The 16,678-nt window shown below is 39.7% G+C and overlaps 1 protein-coding gene across 10 annotated transcripts in view; it reads left to right on the plus strand.

Moving 5' to 3' along the window:
* ank2a (ankyrin 2a, neuronal) overlaps positions 1–16,678 on the plus strand; it is a 78,323-nt gene that overhangs the window by 37,165 nt on the left and 24,480 nt on the right. For 5 of the 10 annotated variants that reach the window (XM_030093549.1, XM_030093552.1, XM_030093550.1 and 2 more), the window contains 16 exons: positions 414–638; positions 775–873; positions 1,398–1,552; positions 1,756–1,967; positions 2,071–2,278; positions 2,588–2,684; positions 2,791–3,019; positions 3,304–3,429; positions 3,512–3,634; positions 3,741–3,773; positions 3,865–3,886; positions 14,055–14,132; positions 14,289–14,420; positions 14,730–14,870; positions 14,972–15,182; positions 15,384–15,468. In XM_030093549.1, the coding sequence (XP_029949409.1) occupies positions 414–638; positions 775–873; positions 1,398–1,552; positions 1,756–1,967; positions 2,071–2,278; positions 2,588–2,684; positions 2,791–3,019; positions 3,304–3,429; positions 3,512–3,634; positions 3,741–3,773; positions 3,865–3,886; positions 14,055–14,132; positions 14,289–14,420; positions 14,730–14,870; positions 14,972–15,182; positions 15,384–15,468 (2,176 nt within the window). The remainder of the gene's footprint in view (positions 1–413; positions 639–774; positions 874–1,397; positions 1,553–1,755; positions 1,968–2,070; positions 2,279–2,587; positions 2,685–2,790; positions 3,020–3,303; positions 3,430–3,511; positions 3,635–3,740; positions 3,774–3,864; positions 3,887–14,054; positions 14,133–14,288; positions 14,421–14,729; positions 14,871–14,971; positions 15,183–15,383; positions 15,469–16,678) is intronic. The other 5 variants (XM_030093553.1, XM_030093554.1, XM_030093559.1 and 2 more) reach the window with 1 other exon arrangement.

The raw sequence follows: 16,678 nt of genomic DNA on the forward strand, positions 1-16,678 counted from the left end.
TTCAACTTAAAAAGAAACTATTTAACACTGAATATACAGAAAATTGTTGTATATATTTTGTTATCCTGTAGTCTTTGATTCATAAACTGTTTTCTTGATTAATGTGTTGTATAATAGTCATCATCTGCAGCATCACAGTTCAAAATCATAAAAAGAGAATCTTTTTTCCTGCTTTTCTTCCCTTTTGCCTGGCCTGGTGATAAACATTGGAAATGGAATGAAGTGAAAAAAGTTAATAACAAGCAAGATTTAACTTACTTACTTTCCTTGAAAGTAGCCCTTTGCTTTTGGCTTTGGTTGCTGCATGGAGGCTAAATTCGAGATGAAATGCTGTGCTGTAAACACTGCCATTCACTTTACAAATTCTTCAGCAGCAACTTCATCTTTTTTTTCCATCAATTTTTTTTCTCAAGCTTCCTCGTAAGCTTCATGGTAGATGCCAGAGGTGGCGCCATGCGTGGATGCCGCCACAATGGCCTGCGAATCATTGTCCCGCCAAGAAAGTGTTCGGCACCAACACGAGTGACCTGCAGGCTGGTGAAGAGGCACCGCCTGGCCTCCATGCCCCCCATGGTGGAGGGCGAGGGTCTGGCTGGTCGGATCATAGAGGTCGGACCGAGCGGAGCTCAGTTCCTGGGGTGAGTGTATGTTCGTATCGGTGTGAATTCCGGTGGTGTGTGTATGTGGATATGAGCTGTGCGAGTGCGTTTACACTGTCGTGTGGTGTGTTCATACTTTCTTCTTCACTCCTCCTCTGTGCTGCGTACGGATCAGTAAGCTCCATCTTCCTACAGCTCCACCCCCTCTGAATGAGGGTGAGAGCCTGGTCAGTCGCATCCTGCAGCTGGGTCCTCCGGGAACCAAGTTCCTCGGGTAGGACCATAAGAAAGGGTCTCCCTACTGACCTGGAATCCTGGTCACATGCCCACCCATAAATTCTCCACTCTTTTCATCATAGATAATCAACTGTTTCAGTTTTTCTTGGACACTCTTTTAAATTGTTTTTTTGTTTTTTTTGTTTTTTTTTTGGCTTGTTCCTCCATTTGTTTTTTTTTGTTGTTTTTTTTTTTTTGAGAGTCCTGATCTGAAGTCGATTGACCCGTCACGTTTTCCCTATACTCCCCCTGCGCCTTTCTACAGTTTGGTTTCATGTTGAATTTTGCTCTCCTAAAGTATAACAAATATTCATATTATTTTTTTCACATCTGTAAGTATTTTTGAATACATTTTCTTTCTGTTTGGCATGAAATTATGCAATTCCAATCATGTGTTCTTCCTTGTTTTGCCTGTTTTTGAGACGATGCACCTTTCAAGCCAGACACTCTTAGTCTTAAGTCTTAAGTTTCATCTGCAGATACACTCCTAAGTTTAAAGTGTTTTTGAATTTACTTTGGCAGGCCTGTGATTGTGGAAATCCCCCACTTCGCTGCTCTGCGGGGGACAGAGAGAGAACTGGTAATCTTACGGAGTGAAACAGGGGAGAGCTGGAAGGAGCATCATTGCGACTTCACTGAAGAGGAACTAAATCAGATTCTCAACGGCATGGATGAAAGTAAGAGAGGCAAAACGATCAGCAGCACAAAGCAATGATTGATCTGTTGGAGAAAACAATATACGAAAGCAAACCAGCACCTAAGTTTTACCCAGAATATCATTAGAGCTTTTGTTGTGATTTATACAATTTCCCATTTCAATCTAAAATGTGTTCATCATTTTCTGGTGATATTCACATTCTAAAATTGCTTATCTTCCCAGAACTTGATTCCCCCGAAGAACTAGAGAAGAAAAGAATATGTCGCATCATCACCAGAGACTTCCCACAGTATTTTGCTGTGGTGTCAAGGATAAAGCAGGATAGTCATTTGATTGGTCCAGAGGGTGGAGTCCTCAGTAGTACTCTTGTGCCACAAGTTCAGGCCGTCTTCCCAGAGGGAGCCCTCACCAAGAAAATTAGAGTTGGACTTCAGGTATGTAATTCACAGTGCGTTATTCACCTGCTATTTAATGACAGACTTTCAGAATATCCTGAAGTGGGACTTCCAAAACATTTTGATTCCTTTTGTGTCTCAGGCTCAGCCCATTGAAGCTGATCTGGTCAGAAAGATTCTTGGCAACAAAGCCACATTCAGCCCTATCGTCACACTGGAACCTAGAAGAAGGAAATTCCACAAACCAATCACCATGACAATCCCGATTCCCAAGAGCTCCAACAGCGATGGACAAAGCGCAGTGTTTAGTGGGGAGACCCCCACTTTACGTTTACTTTGCAGTATTACAGGTAAGCAATCAAAGTATTCAATCAGTACTATAGCCAATAAATAAAATAGCCCATGTCAGGCAAGAATAACCTCCCACTTCCAGTTTGACGTAACATTAAATTGTCATTGGATGTATGTTAGCTGATACTTGCTTTTTTGCTGTTTGTCCTGAGGACTCTGTTCAATGCTTGTTTATCTTTAGATGTAATTTCTATTGTTTGTGATTGGCCTGTGTAAACTATCCTTCCTTTAAAGATTACCACTAAAATGGGAGCTACTTTAGCAGGATGGGTCACAAATTGTTGATCTGTTTTGTTTGTTTTTTACAGGAGGAACCACTCCTGCCCAATGGGAGGACATCACAGGCTCCACCCCTCTTACCTTTGTAAACCAATGTGTTTCCTTCACCACAAATGTTTCAGCAAGGTAAACTCATTGCTTTTAAATATACTGTCCTTAGAGGTGAACACTGTAATATATTCCTTTAGGTTCCATGTCAGCTACTTAATATTTGTGTTGTTACTATCCATAGGTTCTGGCTCATTGACTGCAGACAGATACAGGAGTCTGTTAGTTTTGGGTCCCAGCTGTACAGAGAAATCATCTGCGTCCCATACATGGCTAAGTTTGTGATTTTCGCCAAGACGCTGGACCCCATTGAGGCTCGGCTGCGCTGTTTCTGCATGACCGATGACAAGATGGACAAAACTTTGGAGCAGCAGGAGAACTTCACTGAAGTGGCCCGCAGCCGAGATGTGGAGGTGCAGTGGGATGAATGTGAAATAATGCGACAAGTGTGAGGAAGTTTTATTTGAAAGCAGTGATAAAAGTCAGTGCCAGCGTGGAGCAATGCTAAACAAATAAATAGGACCAGGTAGTTTAAGAATTTTATGAAGTAAAGTGTCAAGGCAAAGTTACACAGTTAAAACACTGTCTCAGCAGTATTCTCACTTTTGAATTATTGTTAAATTATGCCATGAAATGTTTTAACAGGTTGAAGGTTGATTCTACTGCATTGTTTAAAGCCATAAAAACTTTCACTTAGGTGCTGGAAGGAAAACCCATATTTGCTGACTGCTTTGGAAACCTGGTGCCTCTTACCAAGAGTGGACAACACCATGTGTTTAGTTTCTTTGCCTTCAAAGAGAACAGACTGGCCCTCTTCATTAAAGTACGTCGGAACATTTCTGTATGTTCTGAACCTTCATTATGAGAAACAGTTGTATGGATTAATCTTCATGATTCATTAACAGATTAGAGACACTGCACAGGAGCCATGTGGTCGCCTATCCTTCACAAAGGAACCTCGTACCTATCGCAGTTTGAATCACAATGCCATCTGCAACCTTAACATCACCCTGCCGACATACTGCAAGGTCAGGCTGACCATATCTTGATTTGCACGTATAAAATAACAGCATAATCTTCTGAGTTGCATCAATTGAATTACTATTTTTTCACCATTACTTTTCTTCTCTTTAGGAATCTGATTCTGATCAGGATGCAGATGATGAGGTAAGTTAAGTTAATGCTCACAAGTATAGGAAAAGGTAGCACAATATCACTATTAGATTTAGCTCACTATATCTTTTTTATCTTTTTGCAGAGTGAGAAGAGTGACAAGAAATGTGAGTCATTATTTCTATATATTTGCATCATGTGTTTGATTGTTGGAGGTAAACCAAAAAAAATGACGTGATGTTATCCAGCGAACAGTGAAACAGAATATAAATTGAAGACAAAGGGCATTATTGTCATCATAAAACTTATGGTCATAAAGGTTGTGAAGTTTTACCAGAGAAATATGGCAACCAGAATGTGATAAATACACTCTGATGCTACAGATTAATACGTGCTATATTCCATTTAGACTAACCCTCCTCTATTATTTTCCCCTAAAAACACTTTCTGTAGTCATACTTTTGTTACCAGCTGCCTTGCTATTGCTGATATTCATGTTCCTCTCATGCAAACCTCCTCCTACCCTTAAGTGTTTTTATTTAGATTAAATGCTCAGTTTATTCTTTTCCCTTACAAATCATAAATGTGGATGAATATTTATTGAAATTCTTTGAAACAAGACGCATACAGTATATATATCAAAAATATATAATCATTCCTGTGCTGTATGTGCTTAGAATTATTTAACATTTTCTTGTTGGAAAATAATCCTATTTTCTGATTTTAACACGGTAATCATGCTTATTTAACACCTTCTCCCATGGCATGCCGACGCTTTAATTATTCTGCAGAAAAATATTTGCCAAACAGTGCCATGTTGTCTGTTCTTACAAGTATCTAATTTCAGTGCTGATTTATCCTCCCATGATTTATTTTGACCATATTATTTTATATTGAAGCATACTTTTTTCCATTAACAAATCTATCAAAATAGCTTTTGTTTGTTTCTTTTATTGAGTATAAATTAATTTGCCAGTCTATGTCACTTTTTCAGTTTTTTCATGTGAGTGAGTAGAATATCTAAATGATCACAACACATTTTAAACTCGAACAAACAACTAAATTCTACACAAATTAATATGCACGCTTTCCATTTGACGATGTGCTGATTTTTATTACACTTTCCCAAGAGGGATCCTTAAAAATTGCACACGGGCACAGACACACACACACACACACACACACACACACACACACACACACACACACACACACACACACACAAAAGACTATACTATAGTTTATCACACTGTTTTGAAATCAGTGTGTTCCATCTCCATCACATCCCACTTATTGTGAATCTAAAGAGAGACTACGAACATTGTTTCAGACATTGATAGCTCAATTCACATCTCTTCTTTCTGAATACTCTGTTTTGTTTGGAGCGCTATTGGTTGGCAGATGTGCTTGCTAAGAATAGCAAGAATCTTGAGATTTTTTTTGTTGTCTGTTATTCTTCATTTTGTCCTTTTGTTTCATGCGTCAAGTTTCTCTGTTCCATTCATTTGTGTAGTTTCTGTTGAATTTTCCAACACATTGTCTGACCAATCAGACTTTTTTTTTTTAAAACACATTTTTGCCCATTTTGTTTCTCTTCCTGGCTTTGCTTATGCTCTTGCTGCTCTACTACCCCTCAAAAACTCTACAAGACCATCTTTTTGGCTTTTTTTCCAAGACTCCCTCTTCTTCTTGCTCTGTGAAGTGACGGTGGAATTTTGATGGAATTGTCTTGATGACCATTTTTTCTGGTGTCTCTCTCCCCCACTTCATTTGTCCCTTATGTTCTTTACCCTTTTTGTTTATGATACTTTTTTAATCGAAGACGATGAATCTGAGTCAACTGAGACATTCTCCTTCAGAGTTAACCAACCTCTTGATCCTGCAACCCTTGCAAGCCCAGACCTCCTGTCAGACATATCAGACATTAAAATGTCTGCAGTTTATGCAGCAGATATGTATGAAGAAAGACCTGTAATGAGACGGCTGGAAGACAAAGAGTCCTTTGAAATAATTGAACAGATTAAGAACAGGCTTGCTAATTTGGGGGAAATTCAAACAGATGGGACAAGCGACAGTCGACAGAAGTCACAACATGATGACGCTCGATGTGAGGATTTTTTACTTTCTGAGGCAAACAGTTCTGAAGGACCAGTTTCAGAGGGGATTTGCATGGAAACAAGGAGTTCAAGTAGATCTGTTACAGAAACCAGAGACATGACAGGGGAGGTCTCACAGGACAACATGGACGTGAATGAATATCTGGAGCCGAGAGTTGTGGTGTATAGTTCTCAAGAAGATCTATTTCAAGACAGAGATGAACAAGTTAGAGTAAAGGGTGATGGGAAACGGCATCCCCCTGACATCAAGAAACCTATTAGGAAGAAACTTAGGAACAGACAACGCTCTGGGTGCAGCAGCTCTGAGGGAGAGTTGGAAAGAATGAGCTCTGAGGAGTCTTTAGACGGTGATGCTATTCTTAAGGAAAGTGGACATGTTACCCCAGTTACAGACCCTCCAGCATCTCCCTTAGTGGTTGAGACACCTATAGGATCCATAAAGGAGAAAGTTAAAGCTTTACAAAACAAACTTGAGGAGAAGGACATGCCTAAAGGTGCTCAAGTCCTAACATGTGATGCAAAATCTTTTATTGCCTCAAAGTCGTCAGAGGTGAACATGCCCGAACTTCCCAAAGTTCCCAAGTCCCCGAAATCTCCCAGATCTCAAACTGAGCGGTTGGAGGAGACAATGTCCGTGAAAGAGCTGATGAAGGCATTCCAAACTGGAAAAGACCCATCAAAAAGTAAATCTGGGCTTTTTGAACACAAAGCAGTTCCTTCAACCTTTATGTTTGAACCAGCAGATTCTCAAAAGACAGAAATGATGGAACAAAGTCCTGTACAGGATCCGGAATTGTCAGGGGACTCAGTATCTGTGAAAGAGTTGATGAAAACTTTTAATGCTGAGCAGAATGAACAAATCAATAAACCAGAGACATTTGAACATGAAGCCATGGATTCTCGTGCTTCGACACTGACAGGCAAATCTATTATTTCTGAGCAAATGAGCCAAAATCAACAAAGCCTTGTACAGGCACCAATATTAGAATGCCAAGATCAGGGCCCCGTGTTCTTCCCTTCACAGAGTGATGCCAGCACTGATAACAACTCAAACTTGCAGGATTCCTTTGTAGGTATAATGAAAGATAGCTCAGACAAATCACAGGTAAATTCAGATGGTTCCACTTTGGGAAAGACGGTGACATTTGCTGATACAGTTGAGTATGACTCTGGAAATGTTAGTGCATGGGAAGAGACGATGGAACTGCCATCAAAAGAACCAGTTTCTGTGAAGAAACTGCTGAAAACATTTCAGACATTCCATGATGACTCCAATAAACACGCAGGACCTTCTGAAGACAAAGCTATTGCACATTACAGTCCAGCACTATTAAGTTCTAATGGTTCTGAAGTGAGAATGACTGCTGAACAAAGTCTCAAACAGGAGATAAAATCACCAATCCCAAAATCTAACCTAAAGGACTCAGATGATGAACCTATAAGCTTAAACAAAGAAAAATCAAAGTCTCTGTCAGCCAGTACCTGTGAAAAGACAGTAAGGTTTGAAGATACACCTGAGTCTGACGAAATCAGCACTACTGGGGAACAGTTTTCAGGAATAAACACTGTATCTGTGAAAGAGCTCGTGAAGTCTTTCCAAACTGAGCAGGAACATTCAAAATGTTCAGATGGACTGTTTGAATCAATTGGTCCTGAGAAGATTCAGGACATTGAACACAGTCCTCTGCAGGAGGTGAAACATCAATCCCGAAAACAAAAAATCACAATTTCTCAGCCAGATAGTGAAGTCAACACATGTGACACACGGAGTTTGGAGGCTGAAAAGATAAACTTCACGAGTGATGGTATTCACTTTGATGATGAAAGGGGTAGCTCTCAAGGAGATGACAGGATGAAATTGGAAGAACCGGTGTTGAACAATTTTCTGAGTATATCTGATGAACTGCAGATAAGCCCAGATCGAAGACCTTCTGAGGACTTCAGTGCTGACATAAAAGCAGAGCTGGAGGAAAGCCCTGAGTATCAGCTATTCAAGCAAACATCAACAGCAAAAAATGCCAGTTATCACTTGGACGTACCCGGTGAGGAACCCATGACAGAGGTCTCTGATACAAATCAAACATCCATTGAGAGTCATTATACGAAATATTTTTGTCAAGAAAATATAAGCCCCATGAGTCCTGAAAGCCCAAAACATGAAGGCATGGCAGATGCCTCAGGCATGAGTATTGATATTAAAATCTCTGATTCACGTCCAAAGGAGAATGACTCCTCTGAAAGACTCACACTGTCCCTTCAAATGAACAATGAAACACAAGCTGACTCTCAAAGAGAGGAAAATGCCATTATATCTTCACAGGAGGAGAATTTTAACAAACCAGACAAAGAAAATACATCTGATTATGACTGCAAACCGTATTTTACACAAACTGTCACTGAAGTCACAGAAATCAAAATCAAGGAACCCCTACTTGAAGAAATTAATGTTGAGAAGAAGGCATCTAACCAGACATTTGTGGAAAAAGATAACTCGGGAATGTTATCTTTATTGAGCAGCAACTTGAATCAGTATATGGAATCCAGGCCTTTGAAAAGGAGGCCATTGGAAGAGGATGTTGTTCAAGAGAGGTTTGAGCAAACTTTTTTCACAAAAGACACAGATGAAGAAAAATTTGTGTCTGTTGCTGATGAAGATAAAGGAGCAAGGATGGATGCAACAACACAAGAAATTACTCAGTCTGCTTTGGAGAAACATACACCCATGAGGAGCAACATGAAAGCAGCGAATGAACTTAAAATGTCAGAAGATCAATCATTGATGTTGTCATCAATGAACAATGACTTGGATCAGGACGCAGAGCCTCGGTTTGGTCAACAAGTAGAAGATTATGAAGACAAAGGAGAACTTTTCAGTGACACAACACAAGTCACCAATTATGGTGGATTGGTACACAAGTCCACAAGTGGAGGAAAAGAAGAGCAACAACCAACATTTACTGAAGAGCTCACAAACAGAGAAGAATGGGAGGAAAATAAATCTTTATGTCCCCCATCCATAAAACCAAAGGACATGTCTGGAAGAGTATCATTGCTAAAAGCTGACTCAGACCGATTCCTCGATGACAAACCAAGTACTGAAAGTGTATTTTCTAGTACTAAAAGTGTATTTTCTAGTACTAAAACAACAGATAAGGTGGATGTCAATGCACTTGAAGAAACACATACTGATGTGGTTGAAATCAAGGAAATAACACCTCCTTCAGAATTTGAGAGTACTTTTCAAGAGGTCCTCGTCCAGAAAAAGGAGCACAAACAGCAACCTACAGAGAAAAATATATCAGGAATGTTGTCACTTCTTACAAGTGACTTAGGCCAGTATCTCAACGATAGGCCAGTGGCAAGACAAAACGAGCCAGAACAAGACCTATTTCACGAGCGGTGCCAAGAAATTATCCTGAAAAGAGATCCTGTAGATGGCAAGATAAAGGAGGAAAATGAAGAAGTGCACAGTAAAGAACTAACACCAAGCCCTGTAGTGGAAACTCCATTCAAAGAAATTGTGGTTACAAAAAAGGATCATGAAAAACGGCTTACTCCTGAGAAAAACATGTCAGGCATGTTGTCTCTTCTAAGTAATGACCTTGATCGGTGTGTTAAAGAAAACCTTGATGGAGAGGCAATGGAAAACTTGCAGACTGATGAGACTGGATTGAAAACTCCAGAAGGTTCTGTGTCAGAGACGACTTTCTATGAGGTTCATGTTGAAAAGAACAAACGACAAAGACAGTCAACAACTGAGAAGGACATGACGGGTATGTTGTCACTTCTTACAAGTGATCTCAGTCAGCATCTTAAGGAAAGGCTAGTGGCAAGACAATACGAACCAGAACAGGATCTTTTTCATGAGAGCTGCCAAGAAACTATCCTGAAAAGAGATCCTGTAGATGACAAGATAAAGGAGGAAAATGAAGAAATGTACAGTGAAGAAATCGTAATCAAAGAACTGACACCAAGTCCTGTACTGGAAACTCCATTCAGAGAAATTGTAGTTACAAAAAAGGATCATGAAAAACCTCTTACTCCTGAGAAAAACATGTCAGGCATGTTGTCTCTTTTAAGTAATGACCTTGATCGGTGTGTTAAAGAAAGCCTTGATGGAAAGGCAATGGGAACCTTACAGACTGATGAGATTGGATTAAAAACTCCAGAAAGTTCTGTGTCAGAGACGACTTTCTATGAGGTTCATGTTGAAAAGAACAAACAACGAAGACAGTCAACAACTGAGAAGGACATGACGGGTATGTTGTCACTTCTTACAAGTGATCTCAGCCAGTATTTCAAGGAAAGGCCAGTGGCAAGACAAAACGAGCCAGAGCAGGACCTATTTCATGAACGCTGCCAAGAAATTATCTTAAAAAGAGATCCTGTAGATGACAAGATAGAGGAGAAGGAAAATGAAGAACTGCAGATTGAAGAAATTGGAATCAAAGAAATAACACCAAGTCCTATACTGGAAACACCATTCCAAGAAACTGTGATTACAAGAAAAGCTCAAGAAAAACGGCTTATTCCTGAGAGAAACATGTCAGGCATGTTGTCTCTTCTAAGTAATGACCTTGATCGGTGTGTTAAAGAAAGCCTTGATGGAGGGGCAATGGAAAACTTGCAGACTGATGAGACTGGATTAAAAACTCCAGAGGGCTCTGTGTCAGAGACTACTTTCTATGAGGTTCACATTGGGAAGAACAAACAACAAAGACAGTCAACGGCTGAGAAGGACATGACGGGTATGTTGTCACTTCTTTCAAGTGACTTAGATCAATATCTCAAGGAAAGACCAGTAACAGTACAAGGCCACTCAGAACAAGGAGTTGCTTACGAGGACCACAAAGAATTTATGAAGTCAAAAGACAATAACAGACAATCTGATTCTTCATCTCTTGATTACAATGTCATGTCCCCAGAACCTGCAAGGTTTGGAGATGTGGACAACATTAAAGAAGGGTCCTTGAAACCTGAGTTGTTGATATGTTCGGATGAAGATGGAGATCCCAAAATGTCCTTGAATCAGGATCATGAGGCCAAAACTTCTCAAAGTTCAACAACATATTTCATCGACTCGACTCCACAAATGATGGAAGAAACAAAGCCTTCTGAAAGAGTATATGACAGTGAAATACATTATGGAAGTGTCAGTCCAGTTGCTTCACATTCAGCTCTCAAAACACATGATTTGTTGCAAAAGCCAAATGGTGATAGTATGCCACAACGGCCAACTGATTTGGAGAACCTAAGCATAGTGGTTGATGATCCAGCTGAGGAGGTATGTCATCAAGATTCTCTTGAGGCAAGTCCTATCATGGAAGATAGTTCTTCAAATAAATCTCCGGACTCAATTGAGCCAAGTCCCACCAAAGAATATCTTTGTCCAGACTCTCTCGAAGGGAGTCCTACTCAACTGAAGGACACAGAAGGTAAGATGCCATCCAAAACAGCTGTGTATGAGGATTATGCTTCCCAGCTGAAAGCATGCTGCACCTTTGACCAAAGTATTTACACAGAAGATTACGAAAGCAATGAGAAGGATTACAAAGCTGAGACCATTCAAAAACAAAGTGAAATTGAGGATGTCATTTATTCCAATTCGGCAACCTGTGAGAGTGAGAGTCTTGGTATTCGGCAAGATTCACTGGGTGAAGTTGATCAGGAGGATGATGCTATCAATAACCAATTCACTCCAGAAGAGGAAATGTTCAAAATGGCTGCAAAGATTAAAACATTTGAGGAAATGGAAGAGGAGCTTAAAATGAAGAAAGACAAACCTTTTGATACCTCTCCTCTTTCAGAGACTTGCACTCATGAGCATGATGAGCAAGATCAACAATTGGAGGCAACAGAACTTAGAATTTCTAAGCCAGGTGTTGAAACATTGTGTTTAACTATGACTCATAAAGAGCTGCTTGACCAAGAAATTCCCATGAGACAATCAGAGAAAGAACCAAAAACACTGAAAAATATCCCTTCCTCTTTTACTGGTGCACATATTTCTGACACTGTGACAGATGATCACCATTTAGACCTTGACCGAGAAAATGGATCCCCACTGACTCGTGGTTCAGGATTTGTCAACAAAATTCATGCTGTTGTGTGTAATACAGAAACAGATTATGCTGTAGATTGTTCAGGTGATGCTGTGGATGATGAACAAAATACTCTTCATTTATTAGAGGACAGAAAAACACCAGATAAACTAATTGTTCAAACACCAAGGAATGAACAGTCCCCTGATCCATTTCAGTTTCAAGAGGGGAAGCTATTTGAGATGACCAGAGGAGGAGCAATTGACATGACAAGAAGGAGTTTTGAGGACGAACTGGATGGATATGCTTTTTTTCATATGGGAGAACATCCAATTGCTGAAGCTGCTGATGAACAGACTAAAGAAACTGAATCAGAATCACTCGAAAGCAGTGATTTTGTTTCAGGGACAAGCACTGAAGATACCCCAGAAAGGTGTGTGACTCACAATGTGAGTGGCAAAATTTTGGATCTCCAATCCAGTTCTTTTACTAAATCCTCAACAGACAAATCTGAGCCTGATACAGAACTTACTGAATGTGACTACGGCAACTCCACAGAGGTTCAACTTGGTTCACCGCCTGGTTTGGAGAGATTAACAATCACCCAAACTGATACTAGCATTGTTGAAAGTCTTGGCCTACAGTATCTTGACTCTACCATCGCTGACCTTCAATCAGACACATCCACTGTTGTCCATTCAGAAGAAATCCATAATTTATCAAATTCTTCATCTGATGATGATGAGGTGGAGGAAGATGAAGAAGACCAGTGTTCAGTGATAGAGATGAACTTTGCAGCCGTGCAATCTGGCAATCCAGAGCATGATCAGGATTCAGTTCTACCTTTGGCGATCAAATCAAACTCTGGAATTATTGAGCCAAACCACTTGAAATTGGAAGTGACTTTGAAAGATGCAAAGATACCTGAGCATAGTCATGCTCCACGGAAATCACAAAAAAGGTCAACATTAAAAAAAAAGACTAAATCAGAGGAAATTGTCATGAGTAAAGCCCCAAAAACCAAGAATAGGAGTTATTCTGACTGTAGCCAAACCCCATCCAACGTATCCCCCTCCAAACTTTCTGTTGTCACGCAACAGAAAGATGGTGGTGCAGTTGTGATAACTTCCTGCAACCCCCCAAAGAAAGCCAATGAGGTTTCCATGACTCTTGATACACCTGTGAGGTCTTCTTTGGATGCCGATGGCATAAGCAGTGGTAGTCAGAAAAGTCCAGACTCTGTTATCTTTACATATGACCTTCCAGCCTCACATAGTTCTGGTTCAGATGGCAACCAGTTGCAAGTTGTGCATCCATCTTCTGGGACAGAAGATGTATTTGAATCCAGGCCTGCCTGGGATGAAACAGTGGAAACTCAGATGCAGAGAATCATCGAAGACAAAACTCCACAAAGCGTGCCAGGTATGGCTAGATCTACAATAGGCTTTTCCTTTCTTAAATATTCTTTTCAGCAACAAGACTATTTTCCCTACCTGAGATCAATATCATTGCCATTTTATGATGTTTACATTTGTTGTGATTGTGATGTTGTGTTGTGCATTTGTCTTGTCTCATCTTTTACATTTACATTCATCATGTCAAAACATTTATGTTTGTTATATCTGGTGTGTGTGTGTGTGTGTGTGTGTGTGTGTGTGTGTGTGTGTGTGTGTGTGTGTGTGCGCGTGTGTGTGTGCGTGTGTGTGTGTCTGTCTGTCTGTCTGTTCATTCATGTAATTCTGCGTGTCGGTGAATTATTTTGATGGGTGTGTCTCGATCTCAAGATTGAATGGCCATGGTGTTTTAAAGAGGCAGAAAATGATTATGTGTATTGTGTCTCTGAATTATGCAGCAATATAAATACAACTTGCACATGACTAAACCAGAACATGAATAACATTGCATTGCTTGAGTATTAAATATATCAACTTCTCATTAATCCAACCTTCATGTTATACATACATCTCTTTTCCACCTTTAGCTGGGTTTCTTAACATAAATCCTTAATACTAAATAATAGTACTTCATACTTAATAAAATATATAAATACTATTTTATATCTTTAAAGTAGTGTCAGGTACAAAAAAGTATTAACAAAAAACTGTAAACTGAGTTAATATATTGCACAGTAAAAAGTGGGCATATTGTTAACATTCTGATATGGTTGCATGTTTTAGTTGATTGGCAGGATGATGCTGACAGGAAAGAGGAGACACTAGCTATCATTGCTGATCTACTTGGCTTCAGCTGGACGGGTAAGCTTTGAAAAAATGCACTTTGCAGTGTGCTTCATTGTCCTTTATTTTTTACTTAAACATTTCCTTTATGAAGACATTTTGAGGGTTTGTTAGAAATGTTTCACTCCTACAACAAGTAATAATATCTACAATACTTACTCTTCATTGTTCTAGAACTGGCGAGAGAATTGGAATTCAGTGAAGATGATATTCATCAAGTCAGAACCGAAAATCCGAACTCTCTCCAAGAGCAGAGCCATGCTTTGCTCCAACGCTGGGTTGAACGGGAAGGCAAACATGCTACAGGTACATAATGAATTTCCCCATGCCTGCAGATTTCTTTTGACAATACAGTACTAGTTCATTATTTTCTTCCTATTCTTTAGATTGTACTTTGTTTTTGTTGTTTGTTTTTTACCTGGCTATTGCTACTTTTTAACTTTGACGCTCTCCATTCTTAGTATCAATCTATTTTTCATTTGGCTTAATTATGAGTTGTGCATTAATTAGATATTCATAAGAAAAATATGTTTTGTTTTTCTCATTTTAATCATACATCAGTTTGTTGTATTAGTTTATTGTTTCTGGATATCTGTCTCGTAACTCTTTCAACAGAGGATTGTTTGGTGAAGAGATTAACAAAGATCAACCGCATGGACATTGTTCATCTAATTGAAACTCAAATGAACAAGTCAGTTCAAGAGCAAACTTCTAGGACCTATGCAGAGATAGAAAAGACACTGGATCACAGTGAAGGTAATACCACCTATAGTCAATGAAATCTTTATTCGTTACCACCATGCACACAATTTGTTTATGTGATCGCAATGTTCTTCATTCAGTGTGCATTTTTTCAGTTTCAGTTGCCTTATCTTCAGTGCAAGAGGATGTAGACAGCCCCAGAATAGTGAGGAAGGTGGAGTCCGATCGCAGGCCACCTCCAGCTGTTTCTGAAGAAGACCTTTCCGTTGCTTCCCTGTTGGATATACCTTCATGGGCAGAGCCTGTTGGACACACACACTCAGAGAGCATGCATGGCGACCTGTTGGAGGAGCTCGATATTCCACAGTAAATTGTTCATTTGAATTTATTTCTTAAAATTCAACACAAATTAGCAGTTTGACATATTGATATTGTTCATCACATTCCATGTAACACCCATGCTATATACCAGAGAAGCTATATAAAAATAACACTTTTCTTACATTATGAAAATGAAGATCCCTGTTTAACTCCAAATGGTGTGCTGCTTTTTTCTTTGTTTCACAGTGAATTAAACCCTAACCTGTGGACATCTGAGGATGTAATTACACAAACACAGGGAGCCACTGGTCATGACACCTCCAATGAGCAAGTAAGTTTGCTTTTTACTTCAAAAGAAGCAGCATTGAAGAACCAAGCTCCTCACCTATTTGACACCAGAGTGAAAGACCAGCAAGGTTGCTGCAGTGGTGAAGCTCCTGTCATGACATGTTTCCAAAATGATACTCAAGTCAAAGATGAAGACATCCAAACTTTGATGTTGAGGCAATATGCTTGTGAAGATGAGCAAAGCCATTCATGTGAAACTGTGAAGCCACACTTATCTATATCTATTAGAGACTTTAGTCTGAGTCTATCAGAATCTGACAAAGCTGAGACTGATTTCAGTCAACTTTGCAATGAGATAAGTGGTCAACCACAGCTTGAAACAACAGCCACAGCTAAAACCACTGCCAGAAGACTTTGTGAGCCTCACATATCCCCTTTGGTGCTGGAGCATCACCAACCAACCCTTGGCCTGACTGAAGGTGACATTGCTGTAACTCAAACGACCAAGTTCTTTCAAGAATGTCCCGAGGAGGTCACAGCCCAAGTGTCAAGTTTTGACAAGGGATTTGAATCTTTTAAGTCAAGCATAGAAAAAAACACAAAATCCCAAAGTCGGTGGTATCAAGAAATCCTGCCCTTCATTGATGATGATATACATTCAGTTGGACCCAGTACAGCAAAGTACAGCATGATGAAATCATTTAAAATGAAAGCACCATACACTGTTTTGCCAAACAGTGGATCTGCACACATGACAAATGACTCATCCAGGAGAGACGGTTTGTGTTCCATTAATCTGGAGAGTAAGAGTGTTAAAATTGAAGCAAAACAATCAGACATTTCAGAGAAAAACATTTCCCCTTCCACTTTACTCTTGCCCATCTCCCATTGGACACCACAATCTAGTGAGGAGGATGTGACACCATCTTCTACTTTTACAGAGTCCAGTGCAGTGCAGTATCCTTTGACCCCTGATTTGTTAGTATCTGATGATCATTGTGGGTTATTTTCAGCTGTTGAAGCATGGATATCAAATGACACCATAACAAGAATGTCGTCACCTGAATCTATGATGTCAATTAGTGATTATCGGGCAATGTCACCAGACTCTCCCTTAGCACAAAAAAGAGCTTTACTGGCAGATTTTTGGGGTATTCAAAATGCAGGTGGGACAGTTTCTCCAGAGTTAGAATTGTGTTCAAGGGAGGTTTCAAATAATTTCAATGAGAGTATATTTAACCTCTTTCAAACAC

The sequence above is a fragment of the Salarias fasciatus genome, chromosome 6 (assembly GCF_902148845.1).
Source record: "Salarias fasciatus chromosome 6, fSalaFa1.1, whole genome shotgun sequence".
NCBI classification, from domain to species: domain Eukaryota; kingdom Metazoa; phylum Chordata; class Actinopteri; order Blenniiformes; family Blenniidae; genus Salarias; species Salarias fasciatus.